The following is a 24422-nucleotide window of genomic DNA, read 5'->3' as shown; positions in this document are numbered from 1 at the left end:
AGATCGGCCTGGCACCCTCAGTCCTGAGGGAACCTCTTTCTTGCAATTGCTTCAGCCACAGGCAGTGGCCAGAACCCCAAAATGTACAACTTTAGGAGTTAGAAAGAGGTCATTTTTCAATTCCTCAAAATGTATTGCTCCCCCAACTATTTTATTATCAGGATCATTGCCCAGGAAACCCAAGAATCCACATTTCCCTGGTGTCTAGCCCCTGTAGAGCCTGACACTGGGGGTGCTTTGAGGAGCTCGGACCATGCCCACCCCTCGGCCACGCTCCGTCCCTCCCCGGCTCCCTTTCTTTCTCACCCTCTCTCCCCCTCTGCGTCCTTCAGCTCCAACACAAACTGTTTGCACGGGAAGTCTCCCTCTATGACCCGATTCAGCACACACAAGAGAAAACTGTGGGCGACAGACCCAACGTCCTAACGAACTTGAGTTAATTAATGCTAAGGAAGAAAAGAGGCGCCCTCGCTCTGTTGAATCACGGTTCACTAGCCCTTTCAGTTTGCTGTGGGTGGAGGAAAAAAAAAAGAGGCTTTTTGGTTCAAATATTTTTGGGGGGCGAAGAGAAAACAAAAACACCGCAGAAGGGCCATGGAGGGCGAAGCTGTCAGTACCTGCCCGGAGGAGCAGACGCGAAAGGAAGGAGCCCGGCAAGGGCTGCCGAGCGTCCTCCCCCTCACTGCTGGCCTGAGCAGTTCTGGGAAGACAGAGAGGGTGAAAGAAAAGGGAGGGGATTATCAATGGCTCCTGGGCCTGTTTAAATAAATCCCTCCAAAAATTATACTGTCAGACTACAAGATCCTTTAAAAAAAAAAAAAAAACTCAAACCCAACAACCCAATTTGAACAGAGCCATGGAATTGTTTTAACAGTGCAGAAAACCGAAGTATAAATGGCAAGCATACATAAAATTTAAGTGTGCAAAGAAAAAAAGAAGTGGCAATCCAGGGGAGCAGGGGCAAAGAGAACAGCTGCAATTTTGCTTTCCAGATGTTGACAGCAAAATGTAATTGGCACGTAACTTACTCCTTACCATTTCTTATCCTTTAGCCCTGAGATGTTAAAATCCTACCTCTATACCTGTCTGTAGGCGGTTTTCAGGCACTCCACACATGTGGACCGGTCAGGATGCCTCGTGGACCACATGCCTGCTAGCTTTTTTATCAGCCCGATATTTTTTGCAAGCCCTCCCACCATTCCTAGCAGGAAGGACTAAGCAAAGCAGGCTAGAATAAATTTTTATTTAAATTTTTATTATTATTTTGTAATGCACAGGTTTTTCTTTACCTTTGAGACTGGGGCTTCTTTTTTTTAAAGTAAACTTTTTAACTGAAGCAAGGCATGTATAAAAATTGCACACATTGTAAGCTATGCCGCTTGATACACTTTCACAAAGTGAACACACCCATGTAACCCCACCCAGATTAAGAAATAAACATTTTCAGCCCCGATGAACAGGCCTTAAATTTTTAAGCTATACAGTTCTCATAATTTATATGGCTTAGAAATACCTCCCTGTCACACCAGTATCGTCAAATGCAAACACCTATGTGCATACACGTGTTATAGAGCAGAGTGTGCTATTCATGTGACCACAAAAATGTGTGGCAAATAGAAGCCCCTCTCATCCTCACTGCTGCAGAGTACGTGTATGAGTACGTGTGTGTGTGTGTGTGTGTGTGTCTTCTGTCTATGCCTGCCCAACTCTGATCCCATCAACAGGGCAACCAACTGTGCAGCGGGTTTAGCAGACTAACAGGGCATGTATGGGGGACAAACAGGACCCACCGAGCTGAAAGTTAAACAGCCTTAGTGTCTGAGGGGAGCAAGGGCCCCTCCTCTCGCCCTGCTTGCCTGGCAGGCAGGGAATGGGGGGCCTTAGTATGTAGGTCATGAGGGAAAGTGACTCTGCAGAGCCTAGAATGGGCACCCACTGGGATACACTGTCCCCATCCCTGTCCACAAGAGCCCTGCAGGGAGGTGAGGGGAGCAGAACGGCATCAAGAGAAGAGAGCAGAGAGAGTGAGCAAGCGGCACCAGGCTGGGCCCAGGGTCCTGGGGAGGGGCTGCCTCAAGAAGGGAGGCAGAGAACCCTGCCTCTGCCTACCCCTTCCCTGGCTCCAGCCCCAGCTGGTTCCCCCCCTCACTTTCACTAGCACTAAATTTACTTTATAATTTTAAAATTAAATTTTAAAAAAAGCAGGAAAGAGAAAGCACTGAAGGCAAAATACCTCCCACAGTATCTCTCTAAGGAGGAAAAAAAAGTTTCTGCTTATGTAAAAAGACGGATACAAGGGATCGCTGAAAAGTCTAAGGACCAAATAACAAGGAAAATAAAAGGGAAACACATGTAATGAAAAACACCTGAAGCAAATAAATAAAAAGCTCCCTTTGCAACTCAAAGGCACTTCACAGCCACTAATGCCTGTGGGCACTAGCCCCTATGCCCATTTATTGCCCATTTTTCCCATTGCTTTCTCACAGGGAGCTGTTTCTTCCCCAGGCACTTCAGGATCCCCTTTCCCTTCTAAGCGGTCTTCCCCACACCTGGGGGAAGGGCCACCGCAGCCACCTCTCCTACCACCAGCCCCCTACCACCAGCCCAGAGTCTAACCTCTGCATCCCTGATAAAAAAAAAAAGTCCTTTCCCCAACTCCCCCATCTCTCCAGGCCGTGCCCAGCCACTGGCCCTGGACCCTGCTCTTCCTCCCCAAATCCAGGCCCTGTGGCCAGTGGCAAGAGCACTCCTCTGGGGCTGGATGCCAGGCCCAGCCCAAGTGGGCAGCTCTCTCCTCTATCAAGGGCACAGGGTTGCCAAGGCGGGCTCTCCAAGACCGCATTTTCTCTTCCTATTGCATATAGGGCTGGAAAGAAAGAACTATTCAATTTAATTTAAAATATGACAAGGGATCTGAGCCCTATGAGCAGGCGATCTCTAGAAATACTTGATTCTTTTTAGGGGAGAGGATGCAGAGTAGGCAGCGAGGCTGCTTCCCCACACCCGGGTTTGACTCTCCCACCAGCCCGCCGCCTGGGAAACGCGCCCTCGGCTGGCATCGGGGTACCAGAGCCCGGCTTCTTTCTTCCTTTCTTTCTTTTTTAAACGGCTCTAGCGCAAACCAGGCAGTGGGTCAGGGCCCAGAGGCGGGGGAGGGAAGAGGAGAGGGCTGTCTCCAACTCGGGGAGAAGAACGGCCGGCCGCAAGTTTCCCGGTTTGTGCCAGTTTGGGGATTTGCGAATCAGACCGGAGCGGAGGGAACGGCGGGTGAGAAAAAAAGCCCGCATTAAAAACTAACCAGCTCTGCCGAAAAGCGCGCTTTCCGCCCTGAAATAAGACAATGCTGAATGGAAAGGAGAGAGGAGAGACGAGTTATTTCTCACTCTTTAATTATTCCAATGCTTAGCATTATTTAAAAAGAAAACCACACACATTAGCCAATGATATATTCTAACCCTCAACAAAGCTGGTATTTTTCTCTGATTACAGACTTTGCCGTGGCAAACCCGGGCTCCGACGACAGAGGCAGCGCAGAAGCTTGCTCCTAAATGAGACAATTTTATTAAAATCATAATCATTCCTTGCATTTCTATAGCGCCTTTTCAGTGGCGGAGATCTCAGGTGCCCCACGTCCGGGTCTACTAGAGAATCGGGGCGACCGCAAGCTCAGTCGCGGGGCAGGCGAGGCTGGCCAGCTCCACGAAGCGTCACCGGCACGTAGTTTTCTTTTTTTAACAGCCTGTTTCTACCATTCAGCCTCTGTCTCACATGCTTTATATATATATATATGTATATATGTATATATATATATAAAGTAATAAAACTCCTTTAAGTTAAAAAAAAAATGTTTTTAGAGAAGAGGAAAAAGACTCGAAGAGTAAGGGGGGAAAAAAAAGCTAAGTGTGGTCTGGGAGCTTGGGGCGGGGGTGCTGCTGGGATGGGCCGCGTCTGGGTCCAGGGTGCAGGGCGCAGCAGGGTCAGCCGCTGCCCCAGGGTCACCTCCCTGGGCGCAGCTGCAGCGGGCTGAGTCATCCGCACGTGGAAAAGGACCTAACACCATCAAAGCGCATTTAAGTAATTCGAGTGATGAGAAGTCGGGTTTATGACCGGCTTCCGAGGGGACTGGGGACAGGCGGCTTTCTCTGAATGCCCGGGGGCTGTTCTGGCTCCGGGGGTGGCTCGGGGGACTTCAGCCCGACACCAGCTTCCTCCTCCAACAGGTTAAGTCGGGTCCGCAGGGCGCACACGTTCTTTTTCCACTTTTCCGTCCTCTCCCCTGGCCTGCCCAGGAAGTGCTGCAAAAGGGCTGGAAGCAATGGGTGGGGAGGCCTCGACGCCCCAAATTCAAGAAATCAGCCCGAGAGGGAAGGTGGCGTAGATCGAAAGGGACTTGGAGGGGACGTTTTAGGTTTTTAAAGATTTTTTTAGAGGCTGCGCAACTCCCCGCGGCCTGAAGGCAGAAGAGAGAAAGGGAAAGCGCATTTTCTGCCACTTAGTCACATTTGTTCCCCGCGCTCGCTGGAGGCCAAACTCCCCCAATCCCAGCCAACCCTGGAAACAAACAAAAATCTCCCCTGGTAAATTTCCCCGCCTTTACTCCCCCAAAAGAGAAGGTTCGGGGATTGAAGGTGAGGTTCCTCAGAGACCGAGGTAGTCTAGAGGTGGCGACGCTCACTATGCGACGCGGAGAGACCCTCTCCGAAGGGACGCCCCCAAGCTGTCCTCGGATTTGGGGGCAGTTAAACCCCAAACTCTCCCAAGCACCCAAAGAATCACAGCAATCATCAACATCGCATTCACAGCCAAAGCCTCCGAACGCTCATTATCCTCCGTCGCACGTCAGGATGGGCGGAGGAGAGAAACTGAGGCACAGGTGGCCCTGAGCCCCCAAACCCCGCGCGCCTGGGGTACAAACTAGTCTTAAGGCAAAAATGCCGACATCGGAGCCCCTTTTGGCGGCGGCCTTTGACGCAGCAAATGGTGAACCGGGACAGTCCTCCATGCCCACCAGCGCGGGGTCACTTTCTGGGGGGTGGGCCGGGGGGTCACTGTGAGGGGCAGGCCGCGCCCAGGCAGGAGGGAGCCGTGCTTGCGCAGCGAGGGGCCGGGAGGACGCCACCGCAACCCACTAGAGAGACTACGGTGCCTGGGAGGGATCATTGAGGAGCCTCTGGCCAAGCAAACGGTCGAAAGCCTGACCTCGGCTCCCAGTTTCCCCTCACCTGCCCCCGCCGTCCACGGTCCCCACTCTCCACTCAGCACCCATGGCGGTTCCGTCGTCGGAGCCACCCTGGTACATGCCACAGGTCGCGTCTCACATCCGGGGCCTCGAAGCGCTGCTTCCCGCCTTTTCGTCGCCGCGCACGCGCACGCCGGGCTTTGCGCACAGCCCGCTCGTGTCCCGCGGCCTCTTCGCGCCCAGGTTCTGGGCCTTCTGCACGGTCTAGGCACTTGCTGTCCTCTTCCACCCCGCAGTGTGCGGTGCAAGTGGCAGTGACCGTCAGCACCCATTTTGCCCGCGACATGGAAAGCACACGACCTTCCCTCCTCCTGCCTGGGCCCCGGGGAGACCTCCCCACCACCTTTACCTCCAATAAGCCCCCTCCCCCGAGTCTGAGTCTGTTGCAGCGGGTCCGGGAAATGCCACGTGCCTTGAGAACCTCCAGAAAGGCTACAATGAAAGGAGCCCGTGGACGACGGACACCTGTCGAGGGGCGCACTGGGCAGAGGGGCTATCTCAGGTAGGGTGCGTACTGGCACGCGACCTAATGCACAGAAACACTGGGGAGGGGATGTTCGTGCCAACATGGGGTGCAGCCCAGCTTCTCTGTTCCGGGGACCCGGAGGAGACGCTGGAGTACCATCTAACTTTCTCCACCCAGGCTGGGACATCGAAGAGCTATGATTGGGCAGTGGAGCGTCTGGGGAGTCCCGGCATAACCCCCTGCCTCTGCTCCCACCCCTCCAAAACCCACCCAGCCTCACTCCTGAAGTCCATGGCTCACGCAGGGAATCGTCTCCACTGCCCCGGGCGCACCTGGAGCGAAGGCCTGGAGGGCGGGTAGCATGCCGCCCGAGCTGGACTCGGTCGGGGGCAAGTGGAAATTTCTCCCGAGGTGGGGTGGTGGGGGGGCATTAAATGGCCTCTTTGTGGCGAATTGCAAGTCGTCACTCAGGGTTAATTTAAGCGGTAACTGCAAACACACACCAAAAAGCAATGTCTCGCCGCCAGCACCCACCCCCGCGATTGTGTTTCTGGGGCTTCGGGATTCGGCGCTGCAGTCCGGCCCTTGGGGGAGGGGGGTCCCCGTCTTTAAGAACGTGGGACGGCCGCAGTGGAGAGGGGGAGGGCTGCTCCCGCCTCCCCCTACATCCCTGCCTGGCGAAATGGTTTTTGCAGGTTTGGGTCGAAGCCTAGTGGGGGTGGTAAAATCCAAGTACAAACGTGGAGCGGGAAGAGGGGGGAGCGGTTCTTACATATAAAAAGTATATATAAAGGTACAAATTTCAAATATAAATATAGCACATGCAGGGGCGCCACTGGGCAGCAGCAGTTCTGGGATGTCTCACCTGTGCCCCCAGGGACATATGGGGAGGCGGGTGTTCAGAGAGGGATGGGGGAGGTGGGAATTAGGCCTCCCTTCCCTGCCAGCTCCCCCAACAACCTGAATGCCACTTTGAAGCCAGATGCCCTGGGCGGCCTGGCAGGTGTGTGACTCGTGAAACACGCGCGTGCAGGCTGGAGAGGTGTGTACCCGCATAGGCCTGGAGCCACGTGTGTGGGCACCAGAGCAGGCTCACAGACCCACCTGGAGCTCCCCATGGGGGCCCTGGGCACGAGTACTTGTGCTTGGAAGCTCCATTGGAGGGAAAGCAGGGGAGTGAATGCTTGTGTTCAGGACCCCCGCGTGGTGCCCGATAGGGGCATGTTTATGGGTGTGAGTACACCAGCCAGTATCGTTGGGAATGTCAGGCCTAGGTGAGCACATAAGCTTTCGGTGCCTTAGCTCCTGATTGGGGACACCGGGCAAGGGCCTGCTGCGGACCCCGGTGGGAGCAACTGTATGACAGCATGCTTATGTGTGTGCACATGTCCGAGTGCCGGGCTGGGGTGTCAAACAGGGATATGCATGAGCACGCCTAGGTGCCCTTCAGAGCAGGGCAGGGCAGGGGGGTGTGTGAGCGCTCTCGCATGCCTTGGGAGTAGCCACGTGCGCGGGGGCTGCCGTCTGGACCCAGTCGAGCCCGGATCTGGCCCCTGAGCGGGCCATGGGGCAGGGCCGGCCGCCCGGCAGGCCAAGGCGGGATGTCTTTGGAGCCCTGTTGGTTTTGGCCGAGGCAACTCCAATGGGGGAAGCCCCAGGAGCAGGCGGGGGCAGAACAAAGAAGGGGAAAGCAAGGGAAAAGTGGGTTGCAGAGGAGGAAGCGCCCTGGACCGCGGAGGGCCCCAGGGGCGGTGGAGGCTGGGGCCTGCCTGGGCCAGGGGGGCTCCTGGAGGCCCCCCGGGCCCAAAGTGGGTCAGTCCACCTGTGTGGACAGGGTCAGGATGTTGGTTTGAAGTCCTGAGACTTCTCTGCCTTTGAAGACCCTCTGCCCGATTCTACCCACCAAATCCCCTAAGGGACCACAAGCTGCCACCACTGTGGACCAACTCCAGTCCTCTACATGGCCACTCACACATCAGACACTCAAGCCTAGTGCCACTGTACTTGTAGTTGCCCCTCTGATAGCCCCCACGCTGGCCAGCGGTTTCTCAGTGTCCATCAGTACCCCGCTTGAAGCCAAGTAGCATTTGGTGGGGAGGGCGTGGCCCAGTTTTCCCAGCCAAAGGCAGACGGTTTTGAACACCCTTAAGCGGGAAACCAGTAAGCCTCTTCCTCCTGTTTCTTGCTCTGGGCTTCTTAGAACCAGGGAATAGGAAGGGAATTCCCATGGGAAGGCCAGAAGAAGGAGCCTCAGGTGGCCAGGAGGGGGTTGAAAAGCTGGAGTGAACCTGTTTAAGTTTTGCTCACTCCTGGGAATCTGGCTGGGTAATCCCCACCACCCTGCTTCTAGCCCCATGACCTTGGCACTTGACCTTGTGGCCTCTGTTTCCTCATCTGTAAAACAGGTTACTCATACCTGCCTCGTCTTGGGAGGGTCACAGGAGGTCACGTATGCCCGCCCGCCTTCCCCCCCACCCACCCGCTGCCCAGGCATAATTGCTCTGGAGTCGGTAGCTGTTATTTTTATTGTGAGGAATCTATGGCTGTGACAAGCTGTGACGCTTGGTGTGATCGCGTGAGGCTGGCTGTGTGTGCGACTGTGCCGCTGTGTGTGTGTGTGTGCGTGTGTGTGACAGGTTGTGTGTGAGACTGTGCGTGGACGACAGATTGTGCCGGTGTGCGGCAGTGCTTGTGACAGGCTGTCACTGCGCGACAGACTGCGGGTGGCGGGGTGTTGCGGGCGTTGACTGTGAGTGGGGATGAGGCGGTGTGTGGGACTGGGACTGGGAGACCCCCGCAAATCTACCTCCTTGAGGACCTGGCCACAGCAAGGATAGGGAGGCTCTCTGGAACTGCAGGAGGAACTCACTCCAGTTTCCTCCTGGGCCTTGGCTCTTCCATCACATTCAGTGGGACTACACCTGTCTGCAAACCTTGGAGGTGACAGGTCTCAGAGGACCCTGTGACAGAGTCTCTCCTTCACCTATTGTGTCAGCTCAAGTGCTCAGCCTCCAGCTTCTTGCTGGGGTTTGGGGGGGCCCAGGAGGGTAATCAGAGGGCTCAGAGCGCGGAGGACTGCAGGCCTGGCTGGCTTCAGTGAGGGATGTGTACCCTGTGCCTGTTTCCCACGTTTTCCCTGAGCTCCAGGCCTGGGCAGGGCCAGCAGAGACCTGGAGAAAGAAGAAGAGGGACTTGGGGAAAGATCAAGAAAAGCTAGGAGAGAGCCGGGCGCGGTGGCTCAAGCCTGTAATCCCAGCACTTTGGGAGGCCGAGACGGGCGGATCACGAGGTCAGGAGATCGAGACCATCGTGGCGAACACGGTGAAACCCCGTCACTACTAAAAATACAAAAAAATTAGCCGGGCGAGGTGGCGGCGCCTATAATCCCAGCTACTCGGGAGGCTGAGGCAGGAGAATGGCGTGAACCCGGGAGGCGGAGCTTGCAGTGAGCTGAGATCCGGCCACTGCACTCCAGCCCGGGCCACACAGCGAGACTCCATCTCAAAAAAAAAAAAAAAAAGAAAAGAAAAGCTAGGAGAGAAAGGGAGGAACAAAGTGAGAAAATCAGAGAGACGGGAAAATTGGAACAAGCGAGTAACGTCAGCATGGGCTCCTCCCGGGACCCGGAGAATACCAAGCTGCTTGCAGTCAGGGCCACCAATCAAGAGGAAAACACACCAGGTTTATGGGGTCAGGACTGGCAGAAATGCCTGACGACACTGGAGCACTGCTTGTATACCAGGCCCTGTGCTCAGAGCCTACTTTTAGGGACTCACCTTTAGGGATGCAGCCCTGTCAGAGGGATGAAAAAACCCAGACTCGGCTGAAAAGTCCATAGTGGGCCAGGCGCAGTGGCTCAAGCCTGTAATCCCAGCACTTTGGGAGGCCGAAACGGGCGGATCATGAAGTCAGGAGATCGAGACCATCCTGGCGAACACAGTGAAACCCCGTCTCTACTAAAAAATACAAAAAAATAGCCGGGTGAGGTGGCGGGCGCCTGTAGTCCCAGCTACTCGGGAGGCTGAGGCAGGAGAATGGCGTAAACCCGGGAGGTGGAGCTTGCAGTGAGCTGAGATCCGGCCACTGCACTCCAGCCTGGGCAACAAAGCGAGACTCCGTCTCAAAAAAAAAAAAAAAAGAAAAGAAAAGTCCATAGTGGCCCTCTGCAGATGGGGAAACTAAGCTGGGGGGCCTCATCCCAGCACCCCGTCAAGCCCTGGAATCATGAGAATACAGGACCCCAAGGATCGGAGCCGTACGTTTTTCCCAACATGGCAAAACCCCACCAGCTGGAAGAATCACAGGACTCCATGGGCTTGGGGGTAGTGCCTTGTCACCCCCTCCTACCTCCTTAGCATGTCAACATGTGTGTGTGTTGTATGTTATGTGTGCCATGCTCCAGGGCTGTCCTGTAGCTGTCCCTGGTGTTTAGGCCACAGGATGGTGTCTGCATCTCTCTGTAGGCACAGGCCTATGTGTGTCTGCTCTGTGCGTCTGTGTGTCCGTTCAGGGCCAGCCCCTGCCACAGAGTGGGGAGCGGTATTGGAGCACCCCCCCCTCCGAAAGTGTGTCTTTGATACTTGCAGTCTCGGCAGCGAAAAACAAGTTTCCACAGGGCCGCCTTGGGTTGAGGCCAGGCCGTCCTCAAATAACATTTGAAGTTACTTAGCAAACTTTGTTTAGTGCCGAGAGAGGCGCGGGCAGCGGGTGTGGGGTGGGGGGGAGGGCAATAAACCGGTTCCTCCGAAGTCCCTTACCCCATCTGGGGACACAAGTACCCAAGGTGAGGGCTTGGTTCCCCCACCCCAGCTCTGGGGAGTAGAAGCAGGAATCTTAGAACCTTGGAGAGAACTTAGGAAAGGGGAGAGGTTGGGGTACACTACAGATGAAGCCTTGCCATTGCCATGCCAGGGCCTGGGCTTGGGCAGAGATGCCCACCCTGGCCCCCTGGTGGCCCGGATGCCAATACCAGGTGCGGGGCAATCAGAAATGGGAGGGTCCCCACTTTTGCTGCAGTCCTGCTCTGCAATTTTGAGACTAAATGAAGGGGTGGATGGAGCGAGCTGGCTTAGAACATGTGCCCCCCAACCCCAGACATACACACGAGCACGCAGAAAGCCCCTGATGTCCACATGCCCGGCCCCCACCCCCAAATTCCCATTCCTGGGTCCCAGCCCCAGGCGGCAGAGAAGGCCGGAGAGCCAACGATGGCGGCGGGTTTGGAAGTGAGGTTGGCGCCTATGGGAGGGGGAGGGGGAAGAGATGCCAAAAATGGTGAGCCATTACAGGCGAGCAGGCGAGAGAGGGAGGAAGGGAGGGAGCAAACGGGGAAGATGGAAGCCAGGCGGGCATCCTTGCTGAGCTCCAGGCTGCAAAGGGGCAGCGGAAGAGGCAGCCCGGCCCTTCCAGGGAACAGGCATGGGGGATGATCCCCAGGTGGCACAGGACAAGCAGGGGCCCGGAGGCACCCAGCACTTCCCCACCCCCACCCCAAGCTTCGAAATGGAGACTGGCAGCAGCAGCCGCTCGGCTCTGCCCGGGCATGGGGTGGGGGTGGCAGGCAGGCAGGGCGCCAAACCAAATGCCACCAGGCTGGGCATGGTGGTTGCCAGCCTGCAGTGCCGACCCCGCCGGGCCTCAGCCCAGAGCTCTCAAGCCTGGAGCTTTGGGGGTGGAGAGAGTCTGGGGTCCTGGTGGGAGTTGGGGAACCCAACAGACAAAGCCAGATACCCCCAAGCTGTGGGCAGATCCCCAAGACCCTGCAAAGATGGCGCAGCCTGGTACTGCCAGGGTGACAGGCTGGGGTAAAAATAAACCCAGCCCGCCCCGGGGGAGCTAAATTGAGGGGCCCAGGTGGAAGTGCCACTCTGGGCCACCAGCTGCCCCCGCCCCATCCCCCAGCTCAGAGCAGCAGGGTTGCGAATACCCAGTGCCCATCAAGCCCCAGTTTCTGTACAGGAAAGGCCTCGGCCATCTTGTCCCCAGGTTTTGGGCGGGCACCGTATGGCATATCCACAAATATGGATAATAGATGAGCTCAGATTGAAGAAACGACAGGCAACATGGTCTGGGCAAATGATGGGCATGCCATGCTGAGCCACACATCCTTGACCTCCAGTCTGCCCCTTGGAGAGAGAAAGGGGCCTGGCGGGCTGCACTTAAGCTATAGCAAGGCAGCGTTCAAAATCAGCATCTCACCATGAGGCCTCCCTGCCCACCTCTGCTAAAACCACAGCTGCCCAGCACTCCTGAGGGCCCAGCCGGCTCTGTTCTCCCCACAGCACCTAGCGCTGTCTCAAGGACTGGACACTCCCTTGTTTATCAGGTTCACAGTCTGCCCTCCCACTGGGGCTGGCACCTTTGCAGATTTTGCTCCCTGCCGAGCCCCCGGGGCCTAAAACAGAGCCTGGCACCCAGGAGGTGCTTGGTAAATATTTGTCGAAGGAATGCACAGGCCCCCGGCTGCACCCCCAGCATTTGGGCTCCGGCTGGGTGCCCAGTAAGGTGTGGGAGAGGACGTTTGGACCTGCGGGGGTGAGGGCAAGCCTGGCCAGCAGGGGTGCAGAGCGGATGAGACCACCATCCACCTTTATTCTGAGCCCTGGATGGAAGAAGATCTGAAGGTCAGAGTGGTAAGAAAGGTTCAAGGGTCAACCACTGGGGCATGTTTCAAATGGGGGTGTGGGGGTGTGCAGGTCCATTCTGAAATTTGGGAAAGGCCAGAGAACAAGCCGCAATTCTGTTGCATCAGCAGGATTTAGGGTGATGACGATCTTGGAGAAGGAGCTCCCTGCCCTGGACCCTAGCACTGGATACCTCTACTCTGAGTCTCCGTTTTTCATCCATAAGTTCAGAGCAGTTTTTTCACATCAAGCACAGTTTTAAAGCGTGTGCTGTGAGCCAACTCTTCAGATCCTTACCACAACCCTGCTTTCTAGATACAGAAATTGAGACCCAGAGAGGTTAAGCAACTTGCCCGAAGTTACACAGCTAGTGAGTGGTAGAGCCAGGAGTCAAACCCAGGAAGGTGGCTCTGCAGGCCCCACTCTCCTAATAACAGTACCTGCTGAACACAGGATTCGAGAAGACAAGCTGGGAAGGCACTTAGCAAGGGCGCCACGCAGCAAGCACACAGTTCACATTAGTTGTTGCTACGATCTTTTTTTTTTTTTTTTTTTTTTGAGACGGAGTCTCGCTCTGCCACCCAGGCTGGAGTGCAGTGGCCGGATCTCAGCTCACTGCAAGCTCCGCCTCCCGGGTTCACGCCATTCTCCTGCCTCAGCCTCCCGAGTAGCTGGGACTACAGGCGCCCGCCACCTCGCCCGGCTAGTTTTTTGTAGTTTTTAGTAGAGACGGGGTTTCACAGTGTCAGCCAGGATGGTCTCGATCTCCTGACCTTGTGATCCGCCCGTCTCGGCCTCCCAAAGTGCTGGGATTACAGGCTTGAGCCACCGCGCCCGGCCGTTGCTACGATCTTAGGACAAACATTTATTTTGCTATTATCCTATCTTCTACCATTCTGCCGACCGCTATCTCTTCTGTCTTTCTCTGGGGTCAGAACTGGGGAGTCAAAGGCCAAAGGATTAGTAAGACAGCCCCACGGAGGACAGGAGTCTCAGAACTTAGCTTTGTTGGCCGGGCACAGTGGCTCATGCCTGTAATCCTAGCACTTTGGGAGGCCGAGGCAGGCGGATCATTTGAGGCCAGGAGTTTGAGACCAGCCTGGCCAACACGGAGAAACCCTGTCTCTATTAAAAATACAAAAATTAGCCAGGCATGATAGTGCACGTCTGTAATCCCAGCTACTTGGGAGGCTGAGGCACGAGAATTGCTTGAGCCCGGGAGGCCAATGTTGCAGTGAGCCGAGATTGCACCACTGTATTCAAGCCTGGGCAACAAAGTGAGACTCTGTCTTAAAAAAAAAAAAAAAAAAAAAAAAAGAACTTAGCTTTGTCCCCGTCCCTTCTCTCGGTAGCTGCCAGGAGCAAGGAGGTGAGGGTGGAGCCCTCGGCCACTGAGTCTAGAAGACTGCAGGTATCCTGGGTAGGGGTGGGCATATGGTTTTCCAGGCTTTGTCTTGCCCCAGGCTTCTACAAACCAGGGCAGGGATTTGGGGCTCCCAGTTCTACCCTGAGAAGTCAGGGTGGCTGTAGCTGCTGCGCAAAGACAGCTGGTTGTGGCTGACAAACAGAGGGGAGGTGCCACCAGGGCAGGTCTCATCTCAGGCACCATTTCCAACCACTGCCAGGTGTGGCCCAGGTGCGAATGTGTGTGGGAGTGTGACTCTCGTCCCTGTGTGCTGGGGTAACGCCAGACTGTGTACATGCCATGCCGATTGTGCCTAGGTTTGGCAGGGGAAAGGGGCATATATGCGACAATGCCTGTGTCCTGGTGAGGGAGAGTGTGTGTGTGTGACACTGCGTCAGCTGGCTTCTTGTTTGGGTGTGACTGTGTATGTGGGTGCATGTGTAATGGGTGTCAAGGGTTAGCTGTGCCTGTGTGTGTTACTGTGTATCTGGGGACTCATGGCAGGGTTTCCAGCCTTGGCACTACTGACATTTGGGGCTGGGTCGTTCCTTGTGGTCGGCAAGGGTTGGGAGGTTCCATTGTAGGGGACTGAGCAGCGTCCCGGGTCTCCACTCACTAAATGCCAATAGCACCCCCTCCACAAGTGTGACAACCAAAAATGATTCCAGGCCGGGCATGGTGGCTCATGGCTCCCAGCACCTTAGGAGGCCGAGGCAGGAGGATCACCTGAGCCCAGGAATTCAAAGCCAGCCTGGAAAACATAGCCAGACCTCATCTTTACTACAAATTAAAAAATTAGCTGGGTATGGTGGTGCTCACCTGTAGTCCCAGCTACTTGCAAGGGTGAAGCAGAACTGCTTGAGCCCAGAAGTTCAAGACCAGCCTGGGCAACATAACAAGACTGTCTCTACAAAAAATTTAAAAATTAACCAGGTGTGGTGACATGCACCTGTAGTCCCTGCTACTCAGGAGGCTGAGATGGGTAGATCACTTGAGCTTAGGAGGTCAGGGCTGCAGTGAGCCGAGATTGCACCACTGTGCTCCAGCCTGGGCTGCAAATGAGAGTCTGTCTCTTAAAAAAAAAAAAATGTGGCTGGGAGCGGTGGCTCAAGCCTATAATTCCAGCACTTTGGGAGGCCGAGACGGGCGGTCAGGAGATCGAGACCATCCTGGGCTAACACGGTGAAACCCCGTCTCTACTAAAAATACAAAAAAAACTAGCCGGGCGAGGTGGCGGGCGCCTGTAGTCCCAACTACTCGGGAGGCTGAGGCAGGAGAATGGCATAAACCTGGGAGACAGAGCTTGCAGTGAGCTGAGATCCGGCCACTGTACTCCAGCCTGGGTGACAGAGCGAGACTCCGTCTCAACAAAAAAAAAAAAAAAAAAAATGTTTCCAGACATTTCCCAATGGGCAAAATCACTCCTGGTGACACTGGGTTAGGGAGTGTGTGGGATGTTTGTGTGTCTGAGAGCGTGTTATTGCATGCATGTGCGCGTACCTGTGTGCTTGGTGGTGTGTGCGGGTGTATCGGCGCCTGACATTATGAGTGCGTGTGCTGTGTGTTTCTAGCTATGCCTGTGGGTCTGAGCGTTTTACGGTGGCAGAGCCTGTGTCTGTGCTGTGTGCTTCACGGCATGTGATCGTGTGATTGCGCGTGTCCCATGTGTCTGCACCCACGTGCACGTCCCTGCGTGTGTAATGCCGCATTGATGTGTTCGGGTGTGGCCAGGTGCCTCTAAGTGTCTGTGAGTGAGGGCAAGCTTCTTTGCATGGGGACGCCTGTGTCTGTTTGATTGAGGGAGGTGCAGCATGCCAGTGTGTGTTAGCGTGATTCTTTGTGCCCGCAAGTGCCAGCGAGAGTGTGTGACTTTGTGCGAGATGGACCCAGAATAAACCCCCCCCTACCCGAGATGATTCGACCGAAGCCGATATTTGGACGGAACCACCTGGATAATTTGGCCCCCATCCCTAGCTCCTGCCTGCCTTGGACTAAAAGGCCCAGGGGGGTCGGGTGCACCTCCATGCTGTCCCTTCCTCCAGCCTGGCTCACACAGATTCAGGTGGGGACAGACAGATCCCCGCTCTTGCCCGATCTGTGCCAGGAAGGCTGGCACTGAGCTTCAGCTGAGGGGGCAGGGTCCTTGGCGACGGTGGTGGGTACTGCCCCCTGCCTGCTGCTGGCCACTACCCCCGGCTCCCCTCAGGGTGGGGCCCAGGGTGGGAGAGCTCCCCAGTGCAACCCCGGCTTCCGATTGGCTGCAGAGCGCCGCAGTGCCCGCTACCCGCCTCCCCTCCCTGGCTGGCGCAGCCACATCGGTAGTGGTGGCAAACGCAACTTGGAGTTCTGGGCACAGCTGCGCCTCACAGAGGCCTGCCAGCCCCACCAGAAGCCAGACACCCCAGCTCCGTGCCCCCGACCCCTCCCTGCCCGCCCGCCCCGCTGGGCAGCTCAGTCACCCTGCCCATTGCCTCCCTCCGGCTGCCAGGCCCTGTCCACCCTGCTCCCTCACCCACCAGGCCTGTGCCCCCCTGGCCAAGCCCACTCAGGGGGCCCAGGCCCCTGCACGAGGCCACTCCCGCCCTCAGAGGGGCTCCTCGGGAGGGGGGAGGCTGTGAGGAAGGGGGGGTTGGGGAGCTAGCCCTTCTTCCTTTAGTGAACGCGCCCAGAGCTGGAGCCAAAAATCGAGGAGGAGAGATATTCAGACGGAGCCAAGACGCGTTTGGCAGGAGGAGAGAGAGAGGGAGAGAGGGAGCGGGAGGAGGGGAGGAGGGGAGGAGAGAGGGAGGAAAGAGAGAGAGAGAAAGGGGGAAAGAAGGGGGGACCTCAGTTTCCAAATCCGCGCCCTCAGAGCCTCGGAGGGATGGCGGCTGGCCCAGGGGTGTGGGGCCCAGGGCCTGCCTGGCTGTGGGGGCAGCGAGGATAGTGGGCTCAGGCCCACGGAGACAGCCGGACACCCAGCTGGCCAGGCTAGAACGGACACAGGCAGAAGCCAAGATCAATGTGCGCCGGGCAGACAGAGGGAGGCCTGTGGGCGGCCCGAACACACGCCCGCACCTCGCCGCCGCACAACAGGCTTCTGTCCACGCCAGGCCAGGGGCACGGGCGGGGCCCCCAGCAAGGCCACCGCGGCCGCACGACCTCATGGGAAGGGACTGAGCGGCCAGCCTGCTCCCAGCCGCTTGCCCAGCCGCCATAGCAGGCATCTTGCATGGTGCTCAGAGGCCAAGGGAATGCCCGGGAGAGGTGCCCATGGGGTGAGACCCACAGTGATCGTCCCAGGGACAAGCCTAGGAGGCCCAGTGATATGAGGGTGGTGACACCGGAGACACGTGGGTTGACACGTATGTGGACACAAGTTGACACGGACAGGCCAACATGTGTGTGAGACACACGGATACACTCTTTGCCGTGACGCACAGACACCCAGAAAAACACTGCTGTAGATGTGACGCATGTCGCTGGGACACTGTCACCCCAGATACAAAGCGCAGATACAAAGATGGCGACCGGTACACCGATACCCGTTGACGCGCGCAGCGCCACCGTGACACAAAGACTACATCCGGCACACCGACACGCATGGTGGCATGCTTCCCGACCCCCCGCTACCGAATACACAAGAGACAGGGTGTGCGATGATCCGTGGAGTCACATGCAGGTAGCACCCACGGAGAGGCATGGAGAGGGACCCGGGCAGGCACACACTGCCACACAGACATCTGCGGGAAAATGGTGGCTCTGAGGCCTGACATGCCGATTAACACGCACGCCGATCTGGGAGAACCCAGATAGTGGCTCACAGCTGTCCCCCTGGCCCACTCACCCCCACATCCAGGGCTTTGGGGGCAGGAAGATGAAGACACCCCCCTCCTTTCCTCCGCCCCAGCTGGGAGGGAGGGGACACAAGGCCCATCCTCAGCACCTCGTTGGAGAAAATGCCCAGCCTCCCCTACCTCTCTGGTCCAGCAAGTCCCCAGATTCCAGCTTCATGAGGGTGAGGGAGACAATATCTGAGCAGATTTAAAAGGCCAGGCTCCCTGTGGGTTAGATGGGGAGGCCAGCAGTCAAGACACCGACCACGGGGGCATTTTGCCCGCAGCCACGGCGCCACGGCCAAACGCCCAGCATTGCTCCCACCCGCAATGCGCCCTGATCCAGCCAAGTGCCCACATTGCCCACATAGGATCCTGCACGTGTGTCCTGTCTCCATGACGGGTCCAGGTGACAATGCCCAGGTGCAGACTCAGAAACAGTTCTGGAGCTTGGGGACATCCCTGAAGTCATCATCTAGATGCACCAGGTCTCTTTGTCCCACGTATATTTGAATGAACGCATGCACACATACTCTTATACCAGGACTCAGGGCCCCCAACCAGGGCATCTGGTCCTCATGAAACAGTGGAGGCCTCGTATCTCCCATCCTGCCCCCCACCCTCCCCCACCATCTCTCCCCTATCTTGAAGTCCTGCCACCTTCTGCTTGGCCTACAGGTCCCCATCCAAAGGTAAAAGAGCTGGGCCATGTGCAGTCTCCCATCCTTCCAAACTTTCTTCTTGCCTCCTCCTCCTCCAGGAAGTCCACTTGGATGTCTATGGTTGGGAGATGCTCGACCCTGTCTTCTACCCTTCAGAGGCATCCCTCTCTCAGCTGGGAGGTCTGGGAGGTTGACAACCAACAACTGGCAACAATTACCATTTCTGGAGCACACACTCAGGCACCACACTGAGCCTAAGTACAGCCCAAGAGATAGACACTGGTTTTCGCCCATTTTACAGGCCAGGAGAATCCTGTGCTTCAGGTCGCAAGATTAGAAGATGTGGACCTGGAGCTCAAACCCATTTCTGTCTGATGGCAAAGCCTAGCCCTTGACTCTGCTCCCGCAGCCTCCGTCTAGGAGCTCTCAAGGCTATACAAGACATTCCAGGCCTGGCCGGGCGCGGTGGCTCAAGCCTGTAATCCCAGCACTTTGGGAGGCCGAGACGGGCGGATCACGAGGTCAGGAGATCAAGACCATCCTGGCTAACACAGTGAAACCCCGTCTCTACTAAAAAATACAAAAAACTAGCCGGGCGAGGTGGCGGGCGCCTGTAGTCCCAGCTACACGGGAGGCTGAGGCAGGAGAATGGCGTAAACCCGGGAGGCGGAGCTTACAGTGAGCCAAGATCCAGCCACTGCACTCCAGCCTGGGCGACAGAGCGAGACTCCGTCTCAAAAAAAAATAAAAAAAGACATTCCAGGCCCTAGGGAGACTGGAGCACCCTGTTCCCGGCAGAGCCGTCGGCTCTGAGCTCGGCAGAGCATTGAAACATCTCACGGAGCCCCAGCTCATCTCATGAGCTACCCCATCCCGGCCCACACCTGGGCACACCACCCACCCCAGCAGTGGGCATGAATCGGGCAGGGCCAGAGCCGGAGAGAAAATGCCAAGTGCCATGAAAACAGGGCACCAGGCCGGAGCAGGGACAGAGAGCGATAGCTTTGCAGGGACAGAGGGGTGCCAGAGTGACCGAGAGAGAAAGCTGAGGGAAGGGGGCATCAGGGAAGCCCCAGCCATCCCCCTCCCATGGAAGGAGTGTCGGGGGAGCTATGCAGATACAAAAGTACAGGAACTTCGGCTGCTTGTGTGGCCAGGAAAATGGGCGTAGGTCGCTGCGTGTCTGAGAGTGGGTGTATCCGTGTGTGCGCCCATGTATGTCTTTGTGTGTGTCAGCAAATGTTGGCATGTTTGCCTATGTATTCTTGTGGCAAGGAGGGGGAAGCACACATTGGGGGTGTGTGTGTGTGTGTGTGTGTGTGTATGTGTGTGTTTGAAAAGGTATTTGTGGCCGGGTGCAGTGGTTCATGCCTGTAATCCCAGCACTTTGGGAGGCCAAGGTGGGTGGATCATGAGGTCAGGAGTTCAAGACCAGCCTGGCCAAGATGGTGAAACCCCCATCTCCACTGAAAAATACACAAATTACCCGGGTGTGGTGGTGGGCACCTGTAATCCCAGCTACTCAGGAAGCTGAGGCAGAGAATTGCTTGAACCAGGAAGGCGGAGGTTACAGTAAGCCAAGATTATGCCACTGCACTCCAGCCTGGGCAACAGAGCAAGACTCCATCTCAAAAAAAAAGGTATTTCTGTACACACCTAGGTGAGCCAACTGCATTGTGTCTCTGTATAAAGATGTGTAGCCATCCGTCCGCCTGTCCATCCTTGGGTCCATGTGAGCATGTGTGGGGGCGAACACACATTTGTGTCTGCCTGTATCCAAGCGTGTGATGAGGGCTCCATGAGTCTGGGAGGTGTCGTGGTCTCCATGTGCCTTCTTCGCTATCTGTGTCATCTCGAGGGGTTTGTGTTTATGTGTGCGCTGGGGGTGGTTGTGAACACAAGTCCACAGTTTCCTGTGTCCGTACGTGCATCAAAGAGGTACTGCTGGGTCTCTAAGCCTACACCAATACATGTGTCCCGTTTCAAGAGGTGCATGTGTGTTAATGGGTGTGTGTGACAGTGTGAACACAAGTCCTCGGTTTCCTGTGTCCATAGGTCTGTAGGCTCATCAGTGGTCGTGTGTCTGGACATTGGTGTGAACAGGACGCTTACATCTCCATCTTGGCGGTGATGGTGGTGTACATGAGTTCACATCCTGGTTGTGTCTCTGTTTCTTGGCAGGGTCGGGATGGGGAAGGGGGTCCATCCATCCACCTCCCACCCCTCTCTCTGCCTGAGACTCAGGCCCGTGGCTGCAATGGACTCCAGCAGCTCCAGCAACCGCCCCGCCCGGCCGCCCTGAATTTCGATGCTTTTTCTAGAAGGAGATTTTCCCCCCCCGCCCTTCCCCCTCGCCCACAGTACCTTTCCCCGCCAGGGCCCCGCTGCTCCAAGCTCGTTCCTGCTCAATCATTTATTGACTTTAAAATCGAAGCCAATTCTGGTTTGAAAAAAAGAAAAGGGAGAGAGAGAGAGGGAAAGAGAGAGAGGCAGGCCAGAGAGACAGAGAGAGAGAGTCCGAGACGCCAGTGGAGGGGGGAGCAGAGATGGGGCCAAAACTGGAGTCAGAGACAGAGATAGTCAGAGATATACAAAAGGACAGAGATGGAGAAAGAGAGATGGAAAAGGGCAGAGTACGCCAGAGACCGATAAAAACAGAGACCGAGAAAAAGACAGCGAACGAAAGAGGTTGTCAGAAAAACAGACCAGCAGGGCAAACTATGGAAGCAGAAAGATTTGTAAAAACAGAGATGTGATTGTTAGGGAGGGGCAGGCCAGACCCCACTGACCAGCCGACAGCAGCCACCTGCCCAGAGCTGAAGGGTTTCCCTGCCCACCATGAAGGGCTGGCAGCCTGGTGACACCATGCCCACTCCCCTCTCCAGCCATCCTGGCACACTGGAGCTGTCGCAACCTGCGCCTTCAGTCACACATAGCCAAGCACCCGCCATTGCCCTGGGTCTAGCAGCCGCCCCAGCCCCTTCCTAGCCGTGTCACTGGTGGATCTGCGGGCATTTTCTCTCCCAGGGTGCTGTGAAATCTGAGGGGCGGGTGTCTCACCCAAGCCACGGGGGAGCAGGCTCAGATGTCTGGTGTGCTTGGCATGGAAGGCCGAGCTGGCAGCCTGGTGGGCAAGGGGCTGCTTGAGTGTGGGGTCTTGGTCCCACTAGGCCCCAAACATCGACCACACAGCCCAGCCAAGCGTAACAGCAAAAAGGCACAGCTCAGACACCGCTGGGTAGGCAGTTGTTGTGAGGGGCGCCCAACATAGAGTGGCCATGGAACTGGAGGTGCAGATGTAGGGGTTCCCCACACTGCCATGGTGCTCAGGGTGCACGCACACTGCAACATGTATGCATGCCCGTGCGCCCTCGCCAACACATACTTCGGCCTGCTTTCTACAGGAAAACCCGCTCCCTGGGCCATACACGGCCATGCCACGCAGGCCTGCCCATGGCCGGCCCACAGGGGCCACACACAGACTCTAGATTGATTCACACTCACATACACTTGCACTTGTGCATACAGGAGCATGGTGTGGCCACAAATGACATGCACCCCGACAAACCCCTCGCCCCTTGACACCACTGCACACTCGCGGCACGACCCAAAGTAGCAGCCATACCCACGTGGATTGCCACTGTAAGCTGTGGACACACTTGGCACATAGCTGACAGGGATCAGGCTGGGCAGAGGGGACAATTAGGGCCTGGCCTAGAGAACCCCCACATGCAGGCCTGGCTGGCAGCAGGGCTAAACAGCCTCAGATGTCCCCTCTTCAGAGACTGTTACCAGCTGTGGCCTGGCCCTGCAGGCAATGCTGTCAGGGCCACTGTGGAACTCTGGGCAGCTCCTGCGCCCTCTTACAGCCTCAGGCCACAGCCCGGGGAGAGTTGGGTGGCCCGACAGGCATCCTCCAAGCTTTTGCCACCGCCGTGCGCCGCTCAGGGAACTTCGCTGCAGGCGGGACGCGCTCTAGCAACGCGCCAAGGTCGGCGCTGTTGTGCCAGAGGCTGACCCGACGGTGTGGCCGCAGCACTGGCGGCTGTGTCCACGGCTGCCTCCCGCCCCTCCCGCCTCCAGGCGACGGGACGGGATTCCCCAGGCCTGCCGGGTCCACTCCGCAGCAGCGCGGGTCGCTAGGGCCAGAAAGTTTGCGCCGAGGAAAGTTTGGGGGTGGGGGGGCTGAGGCTGCGACGTCCAGGGTCGGAGAGGCGCGGCCACCGCTGGCAGCGCGCCCGCCCCTCTCTCCCCTCCCCTGCCCCTCCGAAATTTGGGAGCCCCGCCATTTTCTTAGCCCCGCTCCCATGTGAGGCCTGAACAAAGACTTTGGGGAGACGCCCGGGCCGCTCGGCCCGCCCCAGGCACCCCGGCCGCACGCAAGGGCCGCCGCCACGCACGCCGGCCACTGCCACCCTCGGGAACCGAGGCGCCCGCCCCAGGAAGCGTCGCGGGACCCAATGTCCCCTCTGCGCCCTCGGGACCACCCTCTTGCCACTCTGTCACCCCCGCAAACACTGCCAGCGGCCACGCTGCCCGGGTGCGCCTACAGTAGCCCACAGGTCGGCCAGAGTCCCGCTGCCCATCGCACCCTAGTCGAGCGCGCACACACACATACACACACACACACACATACACACACACACACACGTACACGCACTCCCGCCTGCGCTCCAAGGGCAGCGCCACGACGCAGCTGGCCACCCCCGGAGCCCCCAAATGGAGTCCGCCCGGTGGCCAGGGTCGCACGCGCACGGTGACGCCCGCACGCGTGCCCGGGCTCACCGCGGCACAGCCTGCACCCCTCGGCGGCCCGCGGGCTCTCGGCCCCCGCCTTCCCGGCCGCCGCGCGTCCCCTCCGCCCGCCCGCGCCGCCGGCCGGCCTCCCGCGCCCGCTCCCCTCCCCCGGTCGCGCGGGGGCGGCGGCCGGTACCTGGGTGAGGCAGTACGGGGAGTACATAGCTGGGCGCCCGGGCGGGAGCGCGGCGGCCGGCCGCGGCGAGGGGAGGGGAGGCCCGGCAGGCGGCGGCCGCACTCCGGCTCGGGCTCCGGCTCGGCTCCTCCGGCCTCCGCCGCGCTGCGCCCGCCCGGCCCGCGGCCCCGCGCTCGGCCCGGCGCCGCTCCGCGCTCGCCGCTCGCAGGCTCGGCCCCGCCGGCTCCGGGGCCGCCGCTGCCGCCGCCGCCGCCGCGCTCGCCGCTGCCTCTCGCGTCCGCCGCCGCCGCCGCTGCCGCCGCGCGTCTACTCCATGCCGCCGCCGCTCGGCCGGTCACCCTCGCCCGCCGCCGCCGCCGCAGCCGCCGCGCTGTGAAAGTGAAAGTTTAGACAAAGTTTGGAAGCGGCGCACTCCGGGGAGAGGGAGCGGGCGGGCGGCGCGGGCGGGAGGAGGGGCGCGGGGAGGGGCGGGCAGGGCGGGGGAGCGGCGGCCGGCGCACACACACACGCACACACATGCACACACACACACGAACACACGCACACGCGCGCGGGGGCGCACACCGACGCGGCCGCCCCGACACGTGCTGGCCCGCGTTCCAGCGCAGACACACGCTGACACACAGCGGGACTCGGACCCCGCCACACATGTCACGTCCAGAACGCCTGGCCACACGTTCCGCATTGGAACAACAAAGCACGCTCGGACACCAATGCACACAAGGCACGGACACACAACCCCTACACACAGGCACTAACACACTCGCCAGTCTGGGAAAACACCCACGACCCACGCTCTGACATGTACCATCCCACCATGGTATCCAGGCACACAACAAGGAACCGCATATAGACATATACCAACGCAGGCGTCACATAGACACACACTGATATGCACGAAGACCCACCAGTGCATGACACATAGAGATACACACTGATGTACACACACTGACGCATGTTCCTGCAGAACACAGACACATGCAAGATCACACAGCCACACGCCAATACCTTCCAGACACACAATTCCTACACGCAGACACATACACAACACACACACATCGCAGTGCCAGAACACATTGGCAATTGTGGCAATACACCCCAATGTACAGAATGACACTGATGATTGGGAGGCCGAGGCCAGCAGATTGCTTGAGCTCAGGAGTTCAAGACCAGCCTGGGCAACATGGCAAAACCCCTCTCTACCAAAAATACAAAAATTAGCTGGGTGTGGTGGTGGATGCCTGTGGTCCCAGCTACTTAGGAGGCTGAAGTCAGGGGA

At 57.6% G+C, this 24422-nt stretch overlaps 1 protein-coding gene across 3 annotated transcripts in view; it reads right to left on the bottom strand.

Annotated features, from left to right (window-relative positions):
• Positions 1 to 23536, bottom strand: part of LOC105464278 (nuclear factor I X) — a 104831-nt gene extending 81295 nt beyond the window's left edge. For all 3 annotated transcript variants that reach the window (XM_071087280.1, XM_071087281.1, XM_071087282.1), the window contains exon 1: positions 23144 to 23536. In XM_071087280.1, the coding sequence (XP_070943381.1) occupies positions 23144 to 23170 (27 nt within the window). In that variant the 5' untranslated portion in view covers positions 23171 to 23536. The remainder of the gene's footprint in view (positions 1 to 23143) is intronic.
• Positions 23537 to 24422: the final 886 nt, after the last annotated feature.

The sequence above is a fragment of the Macaca nemestrina genome, chromosome 20, assembly GCF_043159975.1.
Source record: "Macaca nemestrina isolate mMacNem1 chromosome 20, mMacNem.hap1, whole genome shotgun sequence".
Taxonomy (NCBI): domain Eukaryota; kingdom Metazoa; phylum Chordata; class Mammalia; order Primates; family Cercopithecidae; genus Macaca; species Macaca nemestrina.
The sequence above is the reverse complement of the archived record's forward strand: the minus strand, read 5'-3'. Positions and strand labels throughout refer to the sequence as shown.